At 40.2% G+C, this 25176-nt stretch overlaps 2 protein-coding genes across 2 annotated transcripts; both read right to left on the bottom strand.

Moving 5' to 3' along the window:
• Positions 1-2432: 2432 nt before the first annotated feature.
• Positions 2433-12980, bottom strand: lgi1a (leucine-rich, glioma inactivated 1a). Its single transcript, XM_066658997.1, has 8 exons — positions 12621-12980; positions 11837-11908; positions 10846-10917; positions 9768-9839; positions 6360-6431; positions 6099-6268; positions 5833-5997; positions 2433-4260 (listed from the first exon to the last, which is right to left on the bottom strand). The coding sequence occupies exons 1-8, from the start codon at positions 12812-12814 to the stop codon at positions 3443-3445; spliced, it is 1635 nt and encodes a 544-aa protein (XP_066515094.1). The 5' UTR covers positions 12815-12980; the 3' UTR covers positions 2433-3442.
• A 5250-nt stretch (positions 12981-18230) lies between these two features.
• Positions 18231-24949, bottom strand: LOC136674323 (free fatty acid receptor 4-like). The gene is made up of 4 exons (XM_066650262.1): positions 24350-24949; positions 23113-23244; positions 22355-22682; positions 18231-18235 (listed from the first exon to the last, which is right to left on the bottom strand). Exons 1-4 carry the CDS (start codon positions 24947-24949, stop codon positions 18231-18233), a joined length of 1065 nt encoding a protein of 354 aa, XP_066506359.1.
• Positions 24950-25176: the final 227 nt, after the last annotated feature.

Raw genomic sequence — 25176 nt, 5'->3', positions numbered from 1 at the left:
AGGGTGTGTTCCCACTTTGCGCCCAGTGATTCTGGGTGGGCTCCAGACCCACAGCAACCCTGAATTGGATAAGCACTTACAGAAAATGAATGAATATATAAAATATTTGCCCAGTATTTTCTCTGGAATAAGTGGTGTCAGTTGGGAGTTTTTCTCCTTAATGCAGTAGTAACAGTCTCTACTCTTCTAAGAAGGCTTTATACAAGAAACATTATCAGACAGATCAGACAGTGGAGGTCGCGATGCCCAGCGATCAACATGGAATACAGTATTAATAATCTCACCCAATATTAGCATTTAATGTAAAGACTAGAAACCAACAGGCCTTAGTTTATCATCTATTTAGACATTTTCACTAGGTTATCTGACACATTCAGACTTAGACAAAAAAAATAATTGTAAAGTGTTTACAACCTAAGTAATAACCACACAAATCAAGCAAAAGTTTGACAAAGATTCAAAAGAAACTGAGACTTGCGTTTATCAGTTTTATTCTTTGTCTATGTACTTGATACCCAGAAGATGAGAAGTGAGGCCTTTTTACTTCATAACAGAAGTAGGCCTTCCTCTGATAAGGAGCCAATCAGCCATACATCATCAACAACACTAGTACTACAGCTTAGGTCCTTCATGTGCACATTTTTTCCTGTTGATGAATGGGGCAACAAGGCCGTTATTGTCCGTGTATTAACACATGACTGCGCAAGGACCAGTGGGGAATGCTTGAGTGCCACAAAAAATGGAACTGTTTCAGGGAGGGTATGTGGGCCATGACCTGAACTGCTGAACCGCTGTGAAATAGCAGCAAACATCCTTCACAAAAAGCCCCAGCAGACCTTTCAGATCATAAAAGACATCTGTTCGAACAAGACAAAAAGTTTACATGAAGTTAGGAGTCTTGGCTGATATGTCATCATCTATAATCATAATCAAATGTGTTTTTCTCCCATTTTTGTCTTTTATTCGTTGCAGTAAAAACATCTACTCTCCTTAAGAGGCTTAAGAGTTGACATTGAAAGATTGTTATGAAGGCTGGATGACATTCAGGAAATTATCAAAGATTAGTTCTGGTGGATTCTGCACTTTCTCAGGTTTAGGCTAGACATTCAGCCCTAGTGAGGTCAGAGACCACCATTACCATCTGTAGTGTGTCATCTCCACTGGTGACTAATGGAGGACTACATCCAAATCAATCCCATAGGCCTTGCTTTTATAGAGGCTTGTGTTTCTAGATGCTGGACATGTCTGATATTAGTGTGTGTAAAAAGACTGATTGGATTACCTGTATATATAGATTATAGATGTATAGGATGTAACCTAACCTGGACAATGTTTGAAAGGCTATATTTGAAGACGTTCTGTAGTCCAGCAATGGAAACCTAGTCAAGGCCTGATTCTTTGGATGTAGCCCAGGAGCTAGACTGAGGTGTCTGTGACTAATTCTTGTTTATTTGTAATGGAGCTTCTTCTGTTGTCATTTGGGAGCAATCCATAGCTAGGAAGCTAAACAGAGACTCAGCTAATTTAGCTTCCTCAGCCTTTCAACCTTCTTTAATCGCTGCACACAGTGCACCTAAACGAGAATGAACAATGTACTTTCCCAAGTTCTTGAAACAGAAGTCACTTAGTGAATATGGTGACGGTATCTGGACTTTTGATCATTTTCATTCTGTTTATCCCTAAAACTGCAGCCATTTCAGCTCGTCTTCATCCTAGCTCCAAAAAGCTTACATACTATTTCTTAAAGGATTAGGGATTTCTAAATGTTTGAGCTGACGTCACCAGTCCACTGACTCATCATTCTAAAATGGGGTGTTCCAGATCTAAACCAGGGAATGGAGAAGTTTAATTAAGGCTTGTTGCTATGGCCTCTTTACTTGTGTTACTGGCCTTGTGTATGAGGGTCATGGAGGGACGGACGATCCAAAAATTCGTGTTGAGGGAATGAAAGTGCAGCTTCTCGAGTAATGGAGCATTTAAGCAGCAAGTGGTGCTCAGTGTCTGTGACTGCCTTTGGGAAAATGCATTTTACTATTTGTTCTGACAGCTGAATGACTGAGGAATATACATTTTACTTGGTTTGAACTTGGATTGTGGTTTCTTCATATATTTACATGTAGTAGTCTTGATATATTACAGTGGTGATACTGTCTGAGGGAAAGGCTGATTAATTTTTTTATGACTAAAGTTAACCAGTTTCCTGGGATAACTTCCCTCAATGACAATTAACTCATTCAATGTTCATTCATTCATTCATTCTTTGTAACCGCCTACCTGGAATCACTGGGCGTAAGGTGGGATCACACCCTGGAGGGGGCGCCAGTCCTTCACAGGGCGACACATTCACTCATACCTATGAAAACTTTTTTTTGTGTTTTTGGACCATGGGAGGAAACCGAAGCACCCGGAGGAAACCCACACGGAGACAGGGAGAACACACCAATCTCCTCAGAGTGAGTCACCCGGAGCAGGACTCAAACCGACAACCTCCAGGTCCTTGAAGCTGTGTGACTGCAACACTACCTGCATGCTACACATGTAGTTAGTGTGTTAATGTTAATTATTTAAATGTAACTGATATATTTGGTTAATATTTGTGGCATATTAACAAGCTACTTTACCTTTTAGCAGATTTGTTTCTTAAAGGGGACATATTATCCCTCTTCTCACCTGTGACTTGTATAGTCAAAATACCAGAAGGATAAAAACACAGCACCTTTTCTCTGATTTTTCATATGTCCCCTCTAAAAAAAATTAAACCTCAAAAACTGAAAAGCATAATATTTATTTAAGTTTTAATTCAAAGTTAAAACCATGGCTTCAGTCTTGACCTTTGGCTTCCAAATAATGCAAGCATGATGAAGTACATACATGTTTGGCAAATGTGTTGGTCCATTAGAACGATGTTTCTATAGCACTACCTATTAAAAAAAAACCTGTGAGTTAGAATCAGACTTTCACTGGATCTTGATAAGAAAAAACAGTGTCATTAGTTGTTCAAGGTTTACAGATCATACAAACCAACATCAATAAAAACGTGTATTTCAAAATGTTTATCATATCAAAGTCTTCCACTAGCACTGTGCTACTTCTTTACAAAAACGCATAATACATATTGGCTTCAGTTTACAAATGGAACGATGGAAAAAACTGTAAACACTAAATATTGGCAGATTTACTTGTTTCAAACAGATTAATAAATAGAATAAAATGTATATTTCCAGTAGCTATATTTACAATAATCACCAAAAATCTGCAGTTACAGAAACAGAACGTGAAATAAAGAGTACACTGAGTTAAGTGTTAGAGCATGGCTTAACAAGATGAACATTTCAAGCGATGGTGAACATCCTGATGGCTATACCTATTTAAAGGCATTGTCATGCATGTAGTCTGCTACCAAAGTCTTCAATTTTCAGGCTGTAAAGCTCCTGTCCCCCATTCAGTCACTTAAGTCAAGGATCAAGTGTTCATATATCCGAGTTTGCCCCTTAAAACTGGAAGCGAGGAGGAACTCCCGGTTGTCAATGGAAACCAGAGAGAATGCTCGGGGAGCCTGGATGTTCAGCTCTTGGAAGTGAATGAACTGGCCTTTCTTGGCGTCCCAGCGGTAGACTTGGGTGAAGGAGTAGTCGCTGCCCAGGATGGCATACTGCCAGCTGGCCACAGAAAATGGCTGGAAGACCATGGAGCCTCGCGACGGCATGGTCTGGATCTCGTTAAACATGTTGCCATCCCACTTCATCACCTTGGAGTCGCCAATGAAACGTGTCAGGCAGATGTACAACTCGCCTTTGACTTTGAAGTGCTTGACGGCATAAACATCCTCCATCTCTGGAATATCTGTACGCCGGTCAAACAGCTTGGTGGTCTTGTTCCATTGGTAGATGACTGGCCGCTGAGAGCTGCTGGACAAAATCAGGTGTGGTTTGCCAGAAATTTCCAGGTACTCCACGTCTGTGTCGCGGTACCACGGATGTAAAGACTGGTGGGAATAAAATCCATTGCCATTCCACTTATAGACTGTAGTGGAGCCAGCTTTAGAGCTGTCAGCAATAATGAAGAACGACTCTCTGTCCACGCGGAAAATCTCCACATCGTTGGGCTTTCTGATTTTCAGAATATCAATGTCTTGGATTTTGATGAATTTGTTGGCGGAGATATCCCTCTTGTAGATGTGTGAACCACCGAAGAGCTGTGCTACTATGATGAACAGTTGGTTGTCTATAACCAGTGGTTTGCAAATGACAGTCGAGATGCCTGTAAAAAAAGATGTACTTTTTACTTTTACTATTTTTTGGCAAATTGTCCCAAATACAGCATCAAAATATACTGTTTACATACAGTCAGAGACCATCATTCATTTTTTTTCCAGTCAAAAATGGCCAATATGTACAATCTATTCATTTTTAAGAGATATTTCTGAGATGATACATAAAATAATCCACTTCCTGAAAGAAGTGGCAATGAGAAAAACAGGAATTTCCAACACTACAGAAAATGGGACCCCTTAAAAACCAAGCAAGACCTTCTTGTCCATCCTACTATGAGAAGACGCCTCAACACTGTTTAAAAAAAAAAACAGTATTTGTCAAGAAGCCATTGCTGAGAAAAGCAAACTTGCAAATCAAACAAAGACGCTGCTGGTCTTCAGAACAATGGACTGGTCCCCACAGAGCCCAGATATTAACATCACTGGATGTGTTGGGGATTTCTTGAATCATGAGAGGCATAAACTGTCACAAATTATAAGACTGAATACTGAAAAATATCCCCGAGGAATCCTTTGAAAACATTTATTTTCACATAATCACAAATTTTAATACCTTTTGTTTGTTTGTTTTGACTGGAAATTAAATGAACAAATGTTATTTCTACGTCACTATTCCCTCAGACGTGGACACATTTATTGGTACCCTTGAAACAAAGATTCATTGCTTGTGAAATGTGATCAAATTAAAAACGCTCGTATACCTATATGCCTTTGGTGTGTCACGGAACAAAACAAAGTGTAACAGTGGGCTCCATAAAACGCCCAGGAGATCCAGAGTTCAAAAAACGCATGCTGACAAACCACAGTGCTTCTGGGAGAGGAGCTTTCTGGCAAGTCACATCAGCTCTTTGTTCACAGATGAAAAAATAAAACGTTCAAAGAAAAGAACACCAAACCTACTGTGAAACATGGAGGAGTCTCGGTTATATTTTGGGGCTGCTTTTGCTGCATCTGGCACAGGGAACCTTGAATCTGTGCAGGGCACAATTAAATGTCAAGACTATCAAAGCATTCTGGAGCAAAATGTACTGCCAAGTGTCAGAAAGCTCTGTCTCAGTTGCTGATCGTGGGTCCTCCAACAGGATAATGACCCAAAGCATACAGCTAAAGCGCTCAAGAAAGGCAAGGTAAAAATACATCCGAGTAGACGGAAACAGCTTTCTATAAGAACTGATCTGAATTCTGTCAAACGTTTATGAGAGCTAAAACATGCGCTCTGGTAAAGAAAACCTTCAAACCTGAGACAGCTGGAGCAGTCAGCTCAGGAAGAATGAGCCAAACTACCTGTTGGCAGGTGAAGAAGTCTGTGTGAGAGCTATAGAAATGGCTTTTTTGATGTGGTTGCTTTTAAAATTTATGCAACATATTAAATAAAGGGCCATATTTAAAATATTCAGTTGAATCAAAAATCAAAAGCTAAGTCTGACATTTATTTGTCAGTTTCAAGCTATTTCCAAGGCAATTATGGATTTGTTTTGTGGAAGGGTTTGAACAAATTTGCCTTCGTCTATTCGTTTAGTAGCAATGAGGAGTAAATGAATGACGTCACCGACACTTACTGGTCATGTTGTCAAAATTCCGAAATTCCATTTGAACATGGTCCCATTCCATGAAGCTACATCGTCCAATAAAAGGTTGGGCAAACACCACATACTGGTCACCACTAAAAGTGAAGGTTTCCACTGAAATGGACTGGAAGTCCAGAGACTTCAGCAACGAAAAATCTGCAAAATAATGTGCTTCGTTTAATTCTGTAATCAAACCCTTTGATCATTGGCGGTATACAAAGTATAGCTTAGTGTACGCCATAAAACAGTAAACTGACCTGTTGTTATGCAATCAAATGACTGTGGAGTGAGATCATTAATTTTCTTTCCTTGGTACGGAGGAGGGCCGTTGCAGTATATCTGGTCTACGGTTGCATTTGTGTGGTAAATCCAGTCCACAAGCCACTTTAGCTTACAATCACAGTTGAAAAGATTGCCACGCAAATCCCTAGAGAGCACAAAGTGGGGGGTCAGATTTTTATTATGAATCCATGGGTTCGTAAGTCGTAAACGTAGGTACATTTTAAAATTATACATACACTTTTGTCAATGCTTCCATTCCTTTAAAGAGATCTTTTGGCAGAGACTCCAAGTTGTTGTAGGCAAGGCTCCTGTGAAAAGATCAGGAATATTTTTTAAAATAACAATCATTAAACAAAACATAACTGCAGTATGTTTAAGCAGTTAATCATGACTTAATGTTGTATTTGGAAGATAACATTAGGATAATGTTGAAAACAACATTATCATCTACAGGCTTTAAAAAAGACACGTGTATTCAGTGAAGAGTTGAAGTCTGGAGATCTGCACAAGATTGTAACATTTTGGGATTACCAAGTCTCCACAACTACAATTAGATGCAATCTCCATGTGAAGAAAAAATACTATTTTAAAAGCATTCCAGAAGAAATTCCCTTCTTTAATCTAACCACACATATAAATGCATAAGTGCCAGATGGTTTTTGACAACAAATCTTCAAGATGAGGCCATCTTGCACGACCAGGCAACAGAAATACCTTCAGTCCCAATTATACACCATTTTTCATAAGGTTTTTTAAAAACATTGCTGCATCTGTCTGTTTATAACAAAGTCTGTCTCAGGCCTTTAATAGTCTGCTAAGTTAAACCTTCTGTAGCGTATACTGAGAATTTGAAGTCATGCTATAAAGAGAAAAGAGATGACGCAACAAGGCAAATATTTATTTAATATATATATAAAATCATATCATATGCTTCCTTCCATTGTATCAATATGGGCCACATCTGGATGCTGTATAGTCTTTTCATTCATTTATAAGTTCTGTTTATCCCCCTTTTTTGCCAGATTTTAAATGTTCTCCTCGGTAATTGGGTGTCCACACTTGTATTGAGTTGTGAACTTCTACTGAGGAACAGTTCAGATGTTCAGTGTGTTCACTGCTAACACAGTGATGGGAGCAGAGGACAATGTCCCACCAACTCAGAGAGTGGAGAGCATGGCCAGCTGTGCTCTCTAGGGCTCCCAGCCTTGAACAAGTGGGGTATCACCTGGATTTAAACCTGTGACCTGAGTAGGATTACACCTTCAGATCTCATTTCTCAAGTGTTTTTAGTTGCATTGTTGGCTTTGACACAAAAAAGTACATTGTGGTGTAAAGAACAGTCAAACATTTAAGCGTTCAACTTAAGCGCTGAATATCCCGTGTTATTACATGAAATGCACTAGACTTGCACATTCATTCATCCATTCATTATCTGTAAGCGCTTATCCAGTTCAGGGTCGCGGTGGGTCCAGAGCCTACCTGGAATCATTGGGCGCAAGGCAGGAATACACCCTGGAGGTGGCGCCAGTCCTTCACAGGGCAACACACACACATTCACTCACACCTATGGACACTTTTGAGTCACCAATCCACCTACCAATGTGTGTTTTTGGACTGTGGGAGGAAACTGGAGCACCCGCGGACACAGGGAGAACACAACACACTCCTCACAGACAGTCACCCGGAGCGGGAATCGAACCCACAACCTCCAGGTCCCTGGAGCTGTGTGACCGCGACACTAACCTGCTGCACCACCGTGCCGCCCTAGACTTGTACATGTACTCTTACCAGTACAACATAGACATACCCATCCCCGAAAATGTGATGTGGTTATTTACCATCAGCCTTTCACAGGTGCAGTATAATTGAAATGAATTAGTGATGGCTGATAATCAGAGGCAATCAGTCAAAATTATGATTAATTAAAGCAATTAAGTTGCATCAAAGACTATTAGGCTACTACTATATGGATGTTTGCAGACATAATTATGAAGCACTGAATGCATTGTTTACTTTTTAATTCTAAATGGATGAACACGTGTGGGTGACCTTCAAATAATTTTCTGAGTAAGAAATATATTTAAAGGATATGCTGAGTTTAACCTACAGAGAACAATAAAATGTGCACAGTGACATGTTAAAACGTCTGTGTTTTATTGTCCTCCAATGTGTTAAATTCAGTAAATGAACAACAATAGTGCAATAAAATACTCAGAAATGTGTTCTTTGTAGCGGCTGTGCATTCGTATTTACGTAGTCTATAAAAAAAAACATTAAATCTGACCATGGGCGGCAAAAGTTTTGTACTTGACTGTAAATATAGCAATTAAAACGTGGCTCAAAGTTCCTCTGAGGCATGTTTCCCTGTGCTCCAAAATCTCATTTGCCTCATGTTGAGCCTGATAATTAGCTAATGAGTGTTACATCTGGAAAAAAACATTTAATGCTGCAGTGCTTTAGTTCTCTATGACTGCAGTCTGAAAACAGCCCTAAAGGGGAATTCCACTGGTTCTGCAGACTTCCAAATACTGCAGTGCTCAAGTGTTAAGATGTAAACAGATTCATTCAGAGTGTGATGTGAAATACTCAAGTCTGGAGAAACCTATTGAATTAAATATTGTATAAATTACTGAGTTCAGCCATGACAAGTCATACATATTTTATGTATCCATGGTGACCAAGAAATTTCTGATGGATTGTATTTTCAATAAAACAAGATGTTTTGCCAAACAAAGTAATATTTAATGTGTGTGTTTGAAGTAATTATTGATATCTGTAGACGCCACTGTGATTGACCATTTAATTGGCCCTCTGGGTTTCTGATCCTAATAATGCTCTGACTGTATGAAAAATGGATGAAGTTCTATAATTATGAGAAACATTTGAGACATTTCCGGAACGTTCTATATCACAATTCAGGCTAATGCCCACTTTGATATTTAAAAAAATAAAGGAAAAAATACAAAAAACATCATAAATTTTGCAGGAATGGAGGGAGAAATCTGTATAGCAACAAATTCAGAGTCCAACCTGTGAAAAGGAAATTACCCTAAGACCCCAGGTATATTTAATCCTGTCCTAATCTTTATTCTACTTTGCTTTTGGGGTGAAGGTAGCACTATGGAACCTGGAACATGGCCCATAGGATTCCCCATTTGATGTCAATCAAGGATTCCACGTGGTTCACGTCTGATATTTACAGACATTGCGCTCAGAGATGTGTCACGCAGGAGCTGTTAATTTGACGAGTTTTCTTTGAAAGTTGTAATTGCGTGACGCCTTGTGCATTAGAGGAATCGTTAAAAAAAAGACATCATTAAACATCTGCTGAGGCTTTGTCTTGTTGCTAGGGCGTGAGAACAAAACCAGCCTGGGGAGGCTTCCAACACTCAGTACAGTTATGGGGAGTTTTGAAATGAGTTTTGCTAGGACACCAGTCCAAAAGAAAAATTGACTGCAGATTTCATGTCTTGCAAAAATGAGAAGATTATCCCAGAAACTTCCCTGGAAACTGAAATCCTATAAGAAAGAATTATGCTTGTTTTGATGCTTCTTTCTGGAGTGTGAACCTCAGAATTCTCAGAAAGGAACAAAAGAAGCCAAGCTCAGTACTTAACACGTATTGCACAATACCCAGTACTCACAAGTGGATAAGGGACTTGAGACCTCTGAAGGCGAAAGGCGATATGGATTGGATGTGATTATTCTCAATAAACCTGTGACATAAAAACAAATCATAATAAATACCTTCAGACATGATCTCTTAACAAGAATGCACATCTGGGAACAACTTGTTAATTTGGAAGCCTATTTCCATCCCCCCAAAAAAATCTAAATAATGACAATGTTTTAAATAATTATGATCTTCTATCACATAATAATTACATTCTCTTAACACTGTGATTTTATATATTTTCAGCTATAACTGGGATGCAAAGCCATTATTCTGAGCAAGTCAGTTACTACATCTTACTGGTTATTTTATTAATCGAGATAGAAATATGTTTATACTGTTCAGCTGAAAAAACACAGCCCCAAACTCTTCTGGGTCTTGGTCTTTTATCTAGAGATATGCACTGGTAGTTGAAAACTCAGGTGGCAATTTAAGGGGCCCATACTGTCGTACTGAAATCACTACTGGATCATTAATTACATCACAGAGAAATATATCAAACAACTCAGTGACATGTACTTACTATGCATATTTTATTATGATGTGCTACTGTATTATATTATATTATATTGTGATGTGGCACAAATACCTTAATGAGACACTAGGTTATATTTTTACCCTAACATTACTGCTTCAAAATTATTGATGTTCCTCTGACCTGTAATAGAGAGAATAGAACCTCTGTTGTTGCTACTCTGGGCTCAACACTGAAGAAACTGCACTGTGTAGCCTAAGTTTTGGAAGCGGCTGGAACATAAGCCCGCAGTGCTCCATTAAAATCAGTTGAATACCCTCTTTTTGCTGTAGGTTTGTCCTTAAACATTGTTTATTGATAATTAATAAAATATCAAAATTAGTCATCATCAGAAATCCACAATTACAGATTTTCCTGAAGTTTTCTCCTCACAAGACCTAGTCTGTCCTTACGAGAATTCCAAGGATCTTGTGTAATTGTTTTATTAAAGTGATTCCCACAAAGACATGATTACAGGCGTCAACTGCCATTGTACACAAAACTAAACACTTTAAAACATGAGAAGCAGACTTACAGGTATTCCAGATGTGGAAGACCAAGGAAGGCATCCTCATTTATAGAATCGAACATATTGGCTGTGAAAAGGCTAAGGACACAACGAACAGACAGTCGTTAATGATTTCAGAATTGTATTTACATGCAAAATTTGTGCTCACTCTTCTATGCAAATTTCTTTCCTTGGTACGGAAAGAATCAGGGGTGTTAAAGGGACTCTTCAGCCAAAAGGAAAGACGCTGCTCTCTCGATATGGGGTGGAAACGTGCCTACTTGCCTCCTACAGTGGTTCCACCATTATCTCAAAAGTGAGATCTTCAGATTTAGAAACTGGACAATCTGCCTTCTAATTGAAGGTGGGAAGTATTTCTGAAAAAAATGCAAGCACTGTAATGGCAGATGCAAGAGGCTGTTCCAACACACCAGAGAACAAACCCAATGCTCAGGGCTTCATACCCACAAAGCCAATACCTTAAAATCATGTACAGCAGCTCCTGGCCATTCCATACTTTTCAGAATGGTCTTTTATATAGAGCACTGTGATCACAAGTGAATGTAAGTGTCAAAAATGGGTGCGCCTTAGCTGGACACGTTTGGACATATAGTGCATCTCTCTGAGGTGAGAGGATACAGCATTCCGCTGCTTTTGCAAATATAGGCTATCTAATCCATTTGGCATTCGTGTGTCCTAGAGTAGTCATTAAAGGGCCAGTGACCTACAGTTTTCTTACACAATTACATACTGCATTAAAGCTCATTGGAGTGTGTGTGTCGCCCTGTGAAGGACTGGTGCCCCCAACAGTGTGTGTTCATGGCTTACACCCAGTGATTCTGGGTAGGCTAAGGACCCACAGCGACCCTGAATTGGATAATCAGTTACAGACAATGAAATAATTAATTAAACTTCATTTTCTGTGTGTTTTCCCTAATACACACAATTTAGGAATGACATATTTAAATGTTCTTAAGGGTTCTTATGTAAAAAAATAAATAAATAAAATAAATCTTACAGGAGATGCAGTGCCGGTAAATGACTGAAACTCTCCTTGGGGATTTCGCTGAAGCCAGACTTCACAAACGATCTGGAAAAGCAAGAGAGGAACACAAGCATTTGGTGTGAAATGTTAATAATACGAGACAGCATCCCTCACACAGCCATTACAACCACAGGAAGCTGTCGCTATTAGGTGTGTTATTTGTTGACAAATATATTGCCATCATGAACTGACAGTCTATTTCATTTCGGATGGATAGTGACCTTTTTATAATACCAGAATCAGCGGATTAAAATATTGTTTATTAAAATCTAGTCATCACCATGTCCATAAAACAGTCACACCTACTTTTCAAACTGCTGCTAACAATGACACTGGAGCTCAACACGCTTGGAGGGGAATCTTAACTGTCCAGATTCACTAGGTCAGCTAACAGAGGCTTACAATATAGCAACACTTCTGCAAAACTGAATATATCTGGATCATATCTGCCACTCAGACTCATCCCAAATGTACTGTTCCCTGCTCCAGAGTCCACTACAGGGGGTTCATACCCCTCTAGCTGATGTTTGGCATCGAGCATCAAACATCACTGATTTCAAGGGGGTAAGATATTATTTGGCCCACCTCTACTAGGTGGGCAAGACAGTAGAGACATACTACGAAACGCGTCTCGATATTTTGAACCGTACACAATGCACTAGCAGTGCCACGTCTGAAACCCCCAATCAACTATCACAATAACCATACAACATCGCTACAATGTGGTATCGCCCACCTCCACGGATCTTTCACTTACAGCGAGATAACGTCCGCGGGGAAGCTGCGGGGAATGGAGACCGTATTTGCGCACAGAGCGTTATCTTTGGTGCAAGTGCAGGAGGGGTTGCATCGGGGTTGTCGCCTGCGGCTGCCGACCACCACCAGCAGCAGCAGAGAGACGAGCCAGAGAAGAGTGAGGAAGCTTCCCGCGAGCCCCCTGCAGCGTCCCATCCTTCAGAGCGAGCCGAGAGGGTCCGAGCTCACTCAGCATCAAACACAGTGTCCGAGCAGCGCGACTCAGATCACGGACCCCGCTGGACGCTGCCGTCGTTCAATGCCGTTTTCTCCTGCAGCGTAGAGGCTCTCGGAGAAGCAGCACACGCTGCTGTATTTTATTCTTTTCTCTACCCGTTGTCAGGCAAAGACCCACCTCCTGTGCGCGGATTGGCCCCGAGTTGAGCGCGTCCTGCGCTGTGATTGGTTGAGAGCAAGCAGCGCGTGGTGGAGCTTTTAAGAACACGATTGGTCGAGACTACAGATATTATTATATTGTCTACAATGTCTAGTAACGGCACATCGTTTATTTATTAAAATGAAGTGAGAGCTGTGACAAAGCCAGTGTGTGGGGAATTATAAATTCTATGCTAGAAATATAAAACTCTTTAAAATAATAGAAATATATAACTATCTAAAATATTTAAATATAATATTTTGGCCCTTTCAGAAGATATATCCAGTGTATAGAGCCTTGCTCTTCCTGAGTGGCAGAAATGGCCCTCCTCCATCATTTAGCATTATGCTAGTTAATGCAGGAATGCTGTGAACTCCTCCAATCTCCTCCAAAAGTGTGTTGAGGTTTTCAATGGTAATGTGTTAGTGACCGTTTTTTTCCCCTTTGTCCTCCCAGCTTTGTACCGTTTGATTTGTTAAATCATGGAGCTGACAAAATAATAAATTGGGGGATTAACATTCGAAATAATTAAAAACAAGTGGGTTTGATATTAATTCGATGTTCCAAGAATCCAATAAATCATTGGGTATTACATATACAAAATTGAGAGCTTATGTTCCAGCCAATCCGAGTCCAAAGGGCGGGCTCTGTCGAAAAACAGGCGGAAAACAAAAAGATAGCGCAGAGGGAGCGACGCTGCGCTCCTTATGTCGAGGCTTCTGTTACAAAGCAGAAAACCCCCTTTCTCCAGCGAGACACAAACACTGACAGCTCATATTAGACCTGGGAGGAATATCCAGTCGGCTCGAGGTCTCTCCGCCTGAGCTAGAGACAGGTGGAAACGCCGCTGGAGATTAAAAACACAGCGGGGGTTTTCCTCAGGAACCACGCCTTGAGTTTAATATTAATTTCCCCCCTGAGGGCTGTGTGCTGTTAGCTACATGTGCTAACCGAGTACCTGTCAGAAAGGAGGCCTTACTAAAGTGAAAGGGACTTCTTCATTTGTTAATTAAAAAAATGTGTAAACGTCAAAGTTTTCCACTTCACTTTATTCCCGCTGGTCTGCTATTCTGTTTTAAAGAGGAATTCCATCTATTACAAAAATTACAGTCTACATTCAGGATACAAAATCATTCAGAGCGTTTAAAAGTTTTCATTGCTCTACATACCTTTTTTTTTACCCTTTTCTTCAGTTGTTCTTCAGGAACACCAGAGAATATACAGGGGTTGGACAATGAAACTGAAACACCTGGTTTTAGACCACAATAATTTATTAGTGTGGTGTAGGGCCTCCTTTTGCGGCCAATACAGCGTCAATTCGTCTTGGGAATGACATATACAAGTCCTGCACGATGGTCAGAGGGATTTGAAGCCATTCTTCTTGCAGGATAGTGGCCAGGTCACTACGTGATGCTGGTGGAGGAAAACGTTTCCTGACTCGCTCCTCCAAAACACCCCAAAGTGGCTCAATAATATTTAGATCTGGTGACTGTGCAGGCCATGGGAGATGTTCAACTTCACTTTCATGTTCATCAAACCAATCTTTCACCAGTCTTGCTGTGTGTATCGGTGCATTGTCGTCCTGATACACGGCACCGCCTTCAGGACACAATATTTGAACCATTGGATGCACATGGTCTTACTGGTACAATGTGCAATTAATGAAGATTGGCCACCAGTCTGCTCCAATTTAGCCATGAAACCTCCCACACTAAAATGACAGGTGTTTCAGTTTCATTGTCTAACCCCTGTGTATGATTTTGGTGGTAGATCATTCTCAGCTCAGTGGCGTGGTGGTGGTGCTGAGTGGATCAGAGAGAGCAGTGCTGCTGGAGTATTTTTCATGAGAATATTTCACATACTAAACGTAACATATAGTCTCAATTTCCGAGATAATAATGTTTTCAAATTTGACGGTCCTTACAGCTTGGTGTACTGCACATGTTTTTCAAGTTACTTGTTGAATTCTTCCTTACTCTCCAAGCAGCCGGATGTCTTCCGTGTTTTTTTGGAAGAGTGTAGATCCAGAATGTGGGAGGAAAGGTCATATTCACACTGATTCATCTTATTTACTTTGGCCCAGTGAACAATTCTCTTAACACATGCTTGTACTATTCTCCCACATACACAAAATATAGCACTGATTCTTTCAGAAACATCAGATATACCAGAAACCAAGCTGTGCTATTTATAACTGTTTTGCTGTTATCGTGACTGTTTGCTTATAAGGTTTCACCAGCTAAACACTGGATAAGTGGTGATACTATGGTGGTCCCTTTCCATGGGTTAGTGGAGTTGTGGTTTGATGATGGTTCCAATCAAACCCAGATCTGTCAGACTGCCAGATGGTGAAGTGTGATCACATAGAGAGGAAGTGTTTCTAAAGACTAGATAGAGCACTTTGGTCAATGCACATGATGAGAAGCTTGTGTGGGGTTATATTCTTAAATCTTTACTCCTATTAACAATGAATAACATTACAACAGATGTACCCACTAACTGAATTAGTGTCCACATACCTTTTTGCCCTGTAGTGTAGCAGGTGGCCTACCTTAATTTATTATATACCTCTGTGGTGATGGTATTGAAGAATAATCTGAGTCAGTTAAGAATAATCTTGACACTTTTTAATCTAGTGATTAAAAAATTGATAAAAATTTACTGAAGTGTGGTGTTGGTTTGAAGATATAAGCCTGAATATTTCCTCCTGTTTTCTTAAGGTAATGGACAGAGATGTTATCTTCACTATGTATCCACTAGAAGGCGAGCTTTCTTCAGTCTGACAATACACTGGCCTTCCAGAGGACTCTATGGGCAGTGACAGAGGATGAGCACATGCACCGGTATATGATAAGTGTTAATAATGAGTTTAATGAAGCAGAGTCTCTTATTCTTTCCTGAATATAATAACATTTCTCTGAACTTTGAACCAGTCTACGTCCTTTAAAAGCCACAGAATACAGACCTAAATAAAACCTATTCATTCATTTATCTTCATTTACAGTCATATAAGACATTGAAACATTTACAAAATAATAATTTATCATTTGTCCTAGCAGCAATTCCATTATAGCTCATTATGAAATAATAATTCACCACAATTCATTCTTTCATTATCTATAACCACTTCATCTTATTCAAGGTGGTGGATCTGGAGCAAAAATCAGGAACGCACACTGGACAGGGCAGCAGTCCATCATAGTCACCACAGTTCAGTTAGATTATTTCACCACAAATCATAGAACAAACAAACCAACAAAACCCAAAACGGAATATCCTCTTTGGTTGGCTGCAGAGCTCTACACAATATTAACATTTTCTAGAGACAAAGAAAATAAAAATGTTAATTTTAGTGCCTTTATTCACTCATCTAAATTAAGTGCTTTCATGTATTAAAACAGTGAGATGCATTAGACACCATATGCCCATTATCATATCAGATCAGAAGGAACCATGATAGAGAGGGAACCCTAATTACAAGCAATTTTATCACTTTAAAATTCACACCTGCCACTAAAATCAAGGACTATAAAAGCTACAGAACCTCTTTCCATCTAGAATCCATTTAGGGCCCATAAAATCAGTCACATTATGCTGGGTACTGGTCACGTACACTGCTCGGCAGCTGGAAAGAACACGTGCCTCTTTGTTTTTGGAAATCAGTTGACTTTAAATCTAATATTGTGTATTACAGTCGATCTGCTAATAAATAAATCTGTTGTTGCTTCTAGAAATGTCAAAAGGTATCATTAGTGTATCATGCAAAGCTGCTAGCCTGGGCATATTGTTAAAGGAAGGTATAGAAATTTAGGGCGTATTCCCCAACCCCCAACACCACGGCTTAAGGAAAAGCCTCCCCACCCCCCATGTGTCAAGCTGATGGGTCTAATAAGCGCACTATGTATTTTACTGGCCTGCCTGGGGGAGTAATGAAAGCGATGCTACAGAAAAGATTCAGTGATGTAACCCTCTTTGGAAATTGCTGTGCCTTCAGTCAGTTAAAATTGTGGTTCAGCTAATAAGCATATTTTCTGGGTCTTTCTATAGTTCTGAGTCAAAAACATTGGATTGACATCCAGTTTCTTCTGTGTTTCCTACAGAGCTTTCATCTTTGCCTCATGAACACTAGCCGAGGCCTTCCAGTCTGCTCTGTCGTTTGTCATCCCATTAAACCTGAGACGGATCTCTGAGTGGAAATTTCTAAACAGTTTGTTTGTGGAGGTACAGGTATGTGTCTCCAAAACATCCAGGATGGTATCACATCTGCTGTAACTTCAGTTAACGGAACACTAGATAAGATTTGTGGGGCGGCACGGTGGCAGCAGCAGGTAGTGTCGCAGTCACACAGCTCCAGGGGCCTGGAGGTTGTGGGTTCGATTCCCGCTCCAGGTGACTGTCTGTGAGGAGTTGGTGTGTTCTCCCTGTGTCTGCGTGGGTTTCCTCCGGGTGCTCCGGTTTCCTCCCACAGTCCAAAAACACACGTTGCAGGTGGATTGGCGACTCGAAAGTGTCCGTAGGTGTGAGTGAATGTGTGTGTGTCTGTGTTGCCCTGTGAAGGACTGGCGTTGTGGGTTCGATTCCCGCTCCGGGTGACTGTCTGTGAGGAGTTGGTGTGTTCTCCCCGTGGGTTTCCTCCCACAGTCCAAAAACACACGTTGGTAGGTGGATTGGTGACTCAAAAGTGTCCGTGGGTGTGGGTGTGAGTGTGTGTGTGTGTTGCCCTGTGAAGGACTGGTGCCCCCTCCAGGGTGTATTCCCACCTTGTGCCCAATGATTCCAGGTAGGCTCTGGACCCACCGCGACCCTGAACTGGATAAGGGTTACAGATAATAAATGTTTTTCCATTTGTGGTTTTTACCTTTTTTTTCTTTTTTAAAGAATTGTTTTATGAAAACCTTAAAAATATTTTATTTTGGAAAAGTGGTTTTATGTTGATTAGCACTCATCATCATTGCCCTGACCAAGAATGAGAAACCTTACCTAGAAACATGTCATTGATCATTGAACATGTTATATGACAACCTCCTTTCTAATGGGGTTGTTATAAATGTAGTTTATCTGATCTGCCATAAACACGGCTGTATCAATGATCTTCTGGAAGTGTGTTCTATTCCTGAATGATGGGGGAAAAATGTATTGTTTTGCAGCTGACATATTTTAACAGTTTTAAAACAAATACTGTGTGCTTTACAAGGTTCAACCTGTAAGGATAAAGAAGGGATAAAGAGCAGAGCTCTCACTAGAAGTATAGAACCAGGTCAGTGGCAAAAACAGCTACGTCAAACAGATGCTGCACATTCTCAAACTGTCACTTCAGCAGGTTCTGGAACATGTTGAGGCTCTAGGGAGAACACTCTAGATTAGATCACTGATACGGAATGATAGGTAAAAATACTGCACCATTCTCTGTAAAATGTCAAGTTGTCGCCTCATCTTCTAATAAGGTCTTGTTAAATTGAAGACAATGCCTCTCCATTATAGATGAACCATGAACCATTTTGCCAAATGCCAATGCCATTTTACCCTTTCCTATAATTAGAGAATCAAGACTTCCAATGAATACGCATGAATAATCACATTACAATAGAGATATTGATTTGAAAAGAGTTTACCATTAGCATGGAGAGTTTGATTAGATAATTATCCAGTTCAGGGTCGCGGTGGAATCACTGGGCACAAGGTGAGAACACACCCTGGAGGGGGCGCTAGTCCTTCACAGAGCAACACACACTCATACATTCATTTACACACTCACACCTATGGACACTTTTGAGTATCCAATTCACCTACCAGCTAGTGTTTTTGGACTGTAGGAGGAATCCAGAGCACCCGGAGGAAACCCATGCGGACACAGGGAGAACATGCCAAACTCCTCACAGTCACCCAGAGTGGGACTTGAACCCATAACCTCCAGGTTCCTGAATCTGTGTGACTGCGACACCACCTGCTGCGCCACAATGTATTCTAAATCCATTTAAAGTTCTTAATGACTGAAATACTAGAAGTGTTTTAAGACGTTTTATTCAATATTTCTTGTTTATGTTTCCAGAGGATGTCTGCACTCGGGTCTTACTTGGTTTTCTAAATGTAATGGCAAAAAGCAGTGGCATGACAAAGGATTCCATGTCTGAATAACATTTCTGCAGTTTCCCGTCTTCCAAAAAAGGAACAGAAATATAGTTCCTTATGTAATCTGGTTTGAAATATACACAGGGGTTAGACAATGAAACTGAAACACCTGTCATTGTAGTGTGGGAGGTTTCATGGCTAAATTGGAGCAGCCTGGTGGCCAATCTTCATTAATTGCACATTGCACCAGTAAGACCATGTGCATCCAATGGTTCAAACATTGTATTCCGAAGGCGGTGCCGTGTATCAGGACGACAACGCACCAATACACACAGCAAGACTGGTGAAAGATTGGTTTGATGAACATTAAAGTGAAGTTGAACATCTCCCATGGCCTGCACAGTCACCAGATCTAAATATTATTGAGCCACCTTGGGGTGTTTTGGAGGAGCGAGTCAGGAAACGTTTTCCTCCACCAGCATCACGTAGAGACCTGGCCACTATCCTGCAAGAAGAATGGCTTCAAATCCCTCTGACCACTGTGCAGGACTTATATATGTCATTCCCAAGACGAACTGACGCTGTGTTGGCCGCAAAAGGAGGCCCTGCACCATACTAATAAATTATTGTGGTCTAAAACCAGGTGTTTCACTTTCATTGTCCTACCCCTGTAGCTTTAACAGTCATAACTGATTCATTAGAAATATACAAGGCTGTGTTTTAAGTTGCAGCATTCAGCAAGTCAGGAACATCTAAGTAAGAGACTGAAAGGAAACCTTGGAAATTACCACCATTAAAGTCACAAACATGCTTTTAAACGTTTCCAACGATCACACGACAGCCGAGAGTTCCCAGTAAAAATAATGAACCGAATCATGCAAGCTGCAGTCCATACCACGCCTTACTATCCTGCACTGCACGACTGAGATACAAAAACAAAGAACATAGCTTCTCTTCTATTATTTAAGTATCATTAAATATTATCAGTGAACATCCTGTAATCAAACGTTTCTGGCAAACACAGCATGCATTACACCACTTCACAACACTTGGAAAAAAGTGCAGAGTGGTTTTAAGTTTGTGTGCTGATACCCATTACATCAATCTCCCAGTGCAGGGTTCTTGTGCTGATGTTGATTCCAGAGGCGTTTGGGAAGTCTGTTGAGAGTGATACAGTTTTTATGGATTGTGCACTTCTGCCCTCGGCAGTCCCGATCACTGAGTGGTTGGGTTGTTTTTGACAGGTATTTATTTCACAGTAATTTTGAAATTTCACTGACTGATTTGTTGGAAAAGTAGTACCCTCTGGCAGCTCGAAGCTGAAAGTCCTTAGCCTATGATGCTGTCAACATTTGTCTATGGAATTTGGATACCTGTCTTTAGCAATGGAAGTGCATGGAAACACCTAGAATTAAGAAGGGTGTCCCTTCAGTTTTGGTCCTACTTTGATTTTTTTTATATATTGATATTAATGGTTAAAGTATGTACATTTATGATTATATATCATCATAACATAAGCTTAGAGTTCCTTCTGACCACAGCTCTTAGGATTCTTATCAAACTTTTCTTTGGCATTCTGGAAACAACTGTGAATTTAGTTATTTTAAGGACAAGCACAAACGTTTCTGATGAGTAACAGCAAATATTAAAATGATATCATTATAGTGTTTTGTGTTACATATTTAATGCATTTACTCAGTGGTCTGTAAAAACATTTGGTGAAATAACAGTTCACAGATTTGTACTTCATTGCATTTTACAAAAATAAAAATCACAATGGTTCCAGAAACAGGGTTCATAAGGTGTCTTTAAAGCATTCCCTGATTTCTCAGGTTGTTTCTGCAACCTCATTAAGTTCTTTAGTTTAGAACATATCTGGAGCGTCCGTGACTTGGCAAAGCTTGTAAGTGCTATTTATACAGACATTGTTGAATATCCATGTCCTTCTCAACAAGATTATAAGCAAATCTGGGCCAGCGTGTGTTTCTCCTCTCAGATTCATTTTGCAGCTGAAGGCAAAATCCTGTGAAATTACCTTCATAATAATGAGCACTTGCAAATCTTTTGAAAACTCTGAAAAGCACTGCTGTGTCTGTTCCACTCACCGTCACCACCACCAGCAAAGCTGTATGTTCAGACTGTATTTTTATTTTTAACTGTCTTTGGCCTTCTTTGTTAGATTTTTAATAAGCACAGCTCAATTCCAAATAATTACAGGATGCAAATAACTCACAGATGACACAGTTTCTGTTACAGCTTATAGTTTTATCCAATTTATTGCCTTTAATAATTAAGGAGGAAATTGCATTAACAGTTGGTAAATATAGACACTGTGGGCAAATTACAGGGAGCAATCTATCCATATACAGGAGGTCCTCGCGTTACCTCAGTCCCGAGTTACGATGTTTCGTGGTTACGACACATCTCCTATTTACTGTATAAAGACTTGTTTCGACTTAAGTGTTCTTGCGTCGTAAACGTCGTAACGCGAACTTCGTGTTTGGTGTGCGCGGCGGAAGAATACACGGTTACGCGGCTCGGGGATATAGAGGATAGATGTTAGGATATGATAAGTGCTTACAGTATGTTATTTACGTACAGTATGTACGTATGTTCCGACTTACACCGAAAATCGGTTTACGATGCGACGTACGAACGGATCAACGTCGTAATCGAGGACCCCCTGTATATATAAGAAAATATAAAACGTCACACAGCAGAGCGTAAAGTTAAGGGCCGTCCTGACTATCTTTTGTTTTGTTTTTTCTGAGAAAGATTCAGGGCTATTTTTTTCCACATAGAAATTGGTGGAATGTTCTGCTAGTCACTCTGTAAGTGATACTCAAAACAGTCGGTTATGTTGAGGTCTGGGCTGCTTTGTGGTCAGTCTGTCTTCCAGAGAACTTTAGCTCCATCTTTGATGTGTACATTTTGTTCTATGTTAGTCACTATGTTTTTTGGTTTATTTTATTCTATTAGCATTGAGTGTCATCTCCCAGTGGAACACTGAATATTTCCAAATCTGAAGCAAAAGTGGAGCTTATTTTTTCCGCTTATATTACTTTGACTACTATTACTTTCAAAACAGGGTATATTCTGAAATGTATAACTAGTGCTTATGTGCTATAATTTAATTAAGCTGGAAATAAATGAAGGATGCTGTATACTACAGTCTACCACTGTGAAACAAAATGACGCCAGTATTTTCTAGCATTTATTTTTTTCTATTTGTGAAGCAGCAGCTCTTTGACCTGCTGCGACCTCCTTGGCACAGCAAAGCTTTTGCCAACTGTGCCTCAGCTGGTAAACGCTATAGAGGACAGGGTTAAGGGCTGAGTTAGTCATAGTGAAGGTCACTACCCAGAAGAACATGGTGGAGGTGATCTGAATGTTCACTTGTAAATTGCGTACGAGGACAAGAAAAGTAAAAATGAAGATAGGGCTCCACATGACAAAGAATGACAGCATGAGGATGAGAAGTGTACGGAACAATTTGTAGTCTTGCTTAGACACTGGACAAGCCTGGAAACCACTTTTTGTAGCGCTGCCGTGAAGCCTCTCTCTGGAGTGCTTCCTTATCTGCATTTAGAACAGGGAAAGCAACAATTCAGCACTTCACTAAAATGTGTTTCTAAAAGAAGATTAGGAAATTGTTTTCTTATTAATATTAGACCCCCCCCCCCCAAATATCAATTTCTCAGAATAGATGAAAGGCCATATATTTCACGAATTCTAACCTTTATAAACCTGAAAAAAAAAACAACACAAAATCCTGTCACTCTGCCTGGATAATAGCTGTGTCCGTCACTAAGACCAGAAGTGTGGATAGTCTGTTCGTTTGTTTGCTTGGCACAGTGATGATCTAAAATCCATCATTAAACAAAATAAATGGCCGTATCGTACAACTGCTCTGTAAGAGGGCAATTTAGATGTAATGGAAACAGATGTTTGATGTGGACACAATGAATCATATCAGCAGAAGGAAATGTACTATACAGTTCTTACTTACCTTAAGGATTTTGCTGTAACTGATCACAATGCTAATAGCAGGCAGAAGGAAGCCCAATGCCAAGAAGGCAATGTTCCAAATGACTTCCCCCCTCAGGTGTGGCCACATGAGGGTACATATCTGCATCTCCTTCTGTGAAAATTTAAAATATATATATACATAGAGGTATTGCTTAACTGACCATTGTTGACACCTGCATAAAATATAGAACAGCAATATTTTCACCTTTCATTACATTTCCTTTCAAAGCCTTAAAGTCATTTCTTTTCCAGGTACATTTAAGATCATCATAAGGAAGTGGACCCTTCAAGAAAAATAACTGAAAATAAAATCTAGACCAAAATTCATTCATTCATTTATTCATTCATTGTCTATAAACGCTTATCCGGTTCAGGGTCACGGTGGGTTCAACGCCTACCTGGAATCACTGTGCGCAAGGCAGGAACACACCCTGGAGGAGGCACCAGTCCCTTCACAATGTGACACGCACTCACACACACACACCTATGGATACTTGTCGTCAACCCACCTACCAACATGTGTTTTTGGACCGTGGGAGGAAACCAGAGCACATGGAGGAAACCCATGCTGACACAGGGAGAACACCAAACTCCTCACAGACAGTTACCCGGAGTGAGGTCACTGGAGCCAGCCTTACACCAAAATTGGAGATCATAATTATTTAAAATTTGCTGAGAAATGGGACTCCTAACAATGGTGTAAGACCTAGTAGAATACCATAGCTGTCACCACCATATAAACACTACAAGATTTTCCTTTTGGAGAGTATATTAAGCTTGAGTTGCTCATCAAATCTGAAAAAAGAAAAAATGTTTGTCCCTTCTTCCACTGTGAGAAGACATCTCAGAGATTATGAGCCTAAAAGGATGTGTATCTTTTGAAAAGCAAGAGACAACAATGAAGAAAATGCACAAAGCATTGAAACTGGTGCTGTCAGAAGCAGACTGCCAAACAGAGCCCCCACCTCAGCATCACTGAGTGTGTGAGATTACTTGGAAATTGAGAAGCAGAAAACGCAGACTTAAAGAGATGTGGACACCCTGTAGATTTCTGTGATAAAATATATCTCCTGAAAAGAATGGAAGCAGTATTGTAACAGTGAGCACAGTAAATACTAAAAAATACAGAGTTATATTCTGTTTAGTCATTGAGGCTTGTGCCTTAGAGTAAATAACGTATTAGTTATTATTAGTATGAAAAAACACAAAATATTAACCTGTTCGTGAGAGATGACGGTCACCACTCTGGAGAACAGAGACACAGGTAACATCGCAATGACGGTGAGGAGCCAGATAAGCAGCAACACTCCAGATGCCTTTTTGAGGTTCAGGCTAGGTGTAGTCTCCATCCTCAGTATGGCCAGCAGTCTCTCTACACTGATGGCAGCCAGCGTGATGATGGTCACACTGCCACTCATGCAGATAAAGTACATGGCAATTTGACAGGCAGTGGAGCCAAGTCTCCACTCCTTGGTCCACCTCACAGTGATGATCAAAGGAATGGTGCTGACAAAGAGTAGGTCTGCCAGGAAGAGGTTCAGGGTAAAGAGTTTGTTGTCGACAAGCCTCTGTTCATGGAGAACGAGTGTAAACGCACTGATGTTGCTGACCACCGAAACCAGAAAAATTGCTGTCTGAAACAAAGTCTCTACCATGGTCACTGACCAGTGAGTGTCCTGGAGTTCAGAGAAGAAAGAAAAGTGGGAGACGTTGTACACATGGGGAAGGATGGAACGGGGCCTCAGTTCTGTTGAGAGCAGTAGCATCCTTGGGAGTAGCATTTTGATGCTGGGATCTTTTGTGGAGTCAAACACCATCCTTATTAGTATAACTCCACCCTTTTTATCCTCAACTGCCATAATTTATCACGTTCTGTTTCCTTATTTTCAGCTCCGTATCCAGATGGCTAAGTTTACAGACAGGAATACAAATCTGTTTGTTTGATTCATTATCAATCTTTCTATCTCCTCGTTGTAATAAAGCAAGCCACTCCCTGGCAACAGAGACATGGCTTCTACTAGAGTTGGGTAAATACATTACTGTA

The sequence above is a fragment of the Hoplias malabaricus genome, chromosome 2, assembly GCF_029633855.1.
Source record: "Hoplias malabaricus isolate fHopMal1 chromosome 2, fHopMal1.hap1, whole genome shotgun sequence".
Classification (NCBI taxonomy): domain Eukaryota; kingdom Metazoa; phylum Chordata; class Actinopteri; order Characiformes; family Erythrinidae; genus Hoplias; species Hoplias malabaricus.
The sequence above is the reverse complement of the archived record's forward strand: the minus strand, read 5'-3'. Positions and strand labels throughout refer to the sequence as shown.

Bases quoted from the DNA above. Each gene is read 5' to 3' on its own strand.
- lgi1a (XM_066658997.1), bottom strand. From the start codon at position 12,814: ATGGGACGCTGCAGGGGGCTCGCGGGAAGCTTCCTCACTCTTCTCTGG. The intron at 6,432-9,767 runs GTGAGTACTGGG...ATCTTTTCACAG, and splicing joins CTCAAGTCCCTTATCCACTT to GAGCCTTGCCTACAACAACT. The intron at 4,261-5,832 runs GTAAGTGTCGGT...CTTTTTTTACAG, and splicing joins GAATTTTGACAACATGACCA to GCATCTCGACTGTCATTTGC.
- LOC136674323 (XM_066650262.1), bottom strand. From the start codon at position 24,949: ATGGTGTTTGACTCCACAAAAGATCCCAGCATCAAAATGCTACTCCCA. The intron at 23,245-24,349 runs GTTAATATTTTG...AAATTTTCACAG, and splicing joins CCGTCATCTCTCACGAACAG to AAGGAGATGCAGATATGTAC. The intron at 22,683-23,112 runs GTAAGTAAGAAC...TTCTAAATGCAG, and splicing joins GTTACAGCAAAATCCTTAAG to ATAAGGAAGCACTCCAGAGA.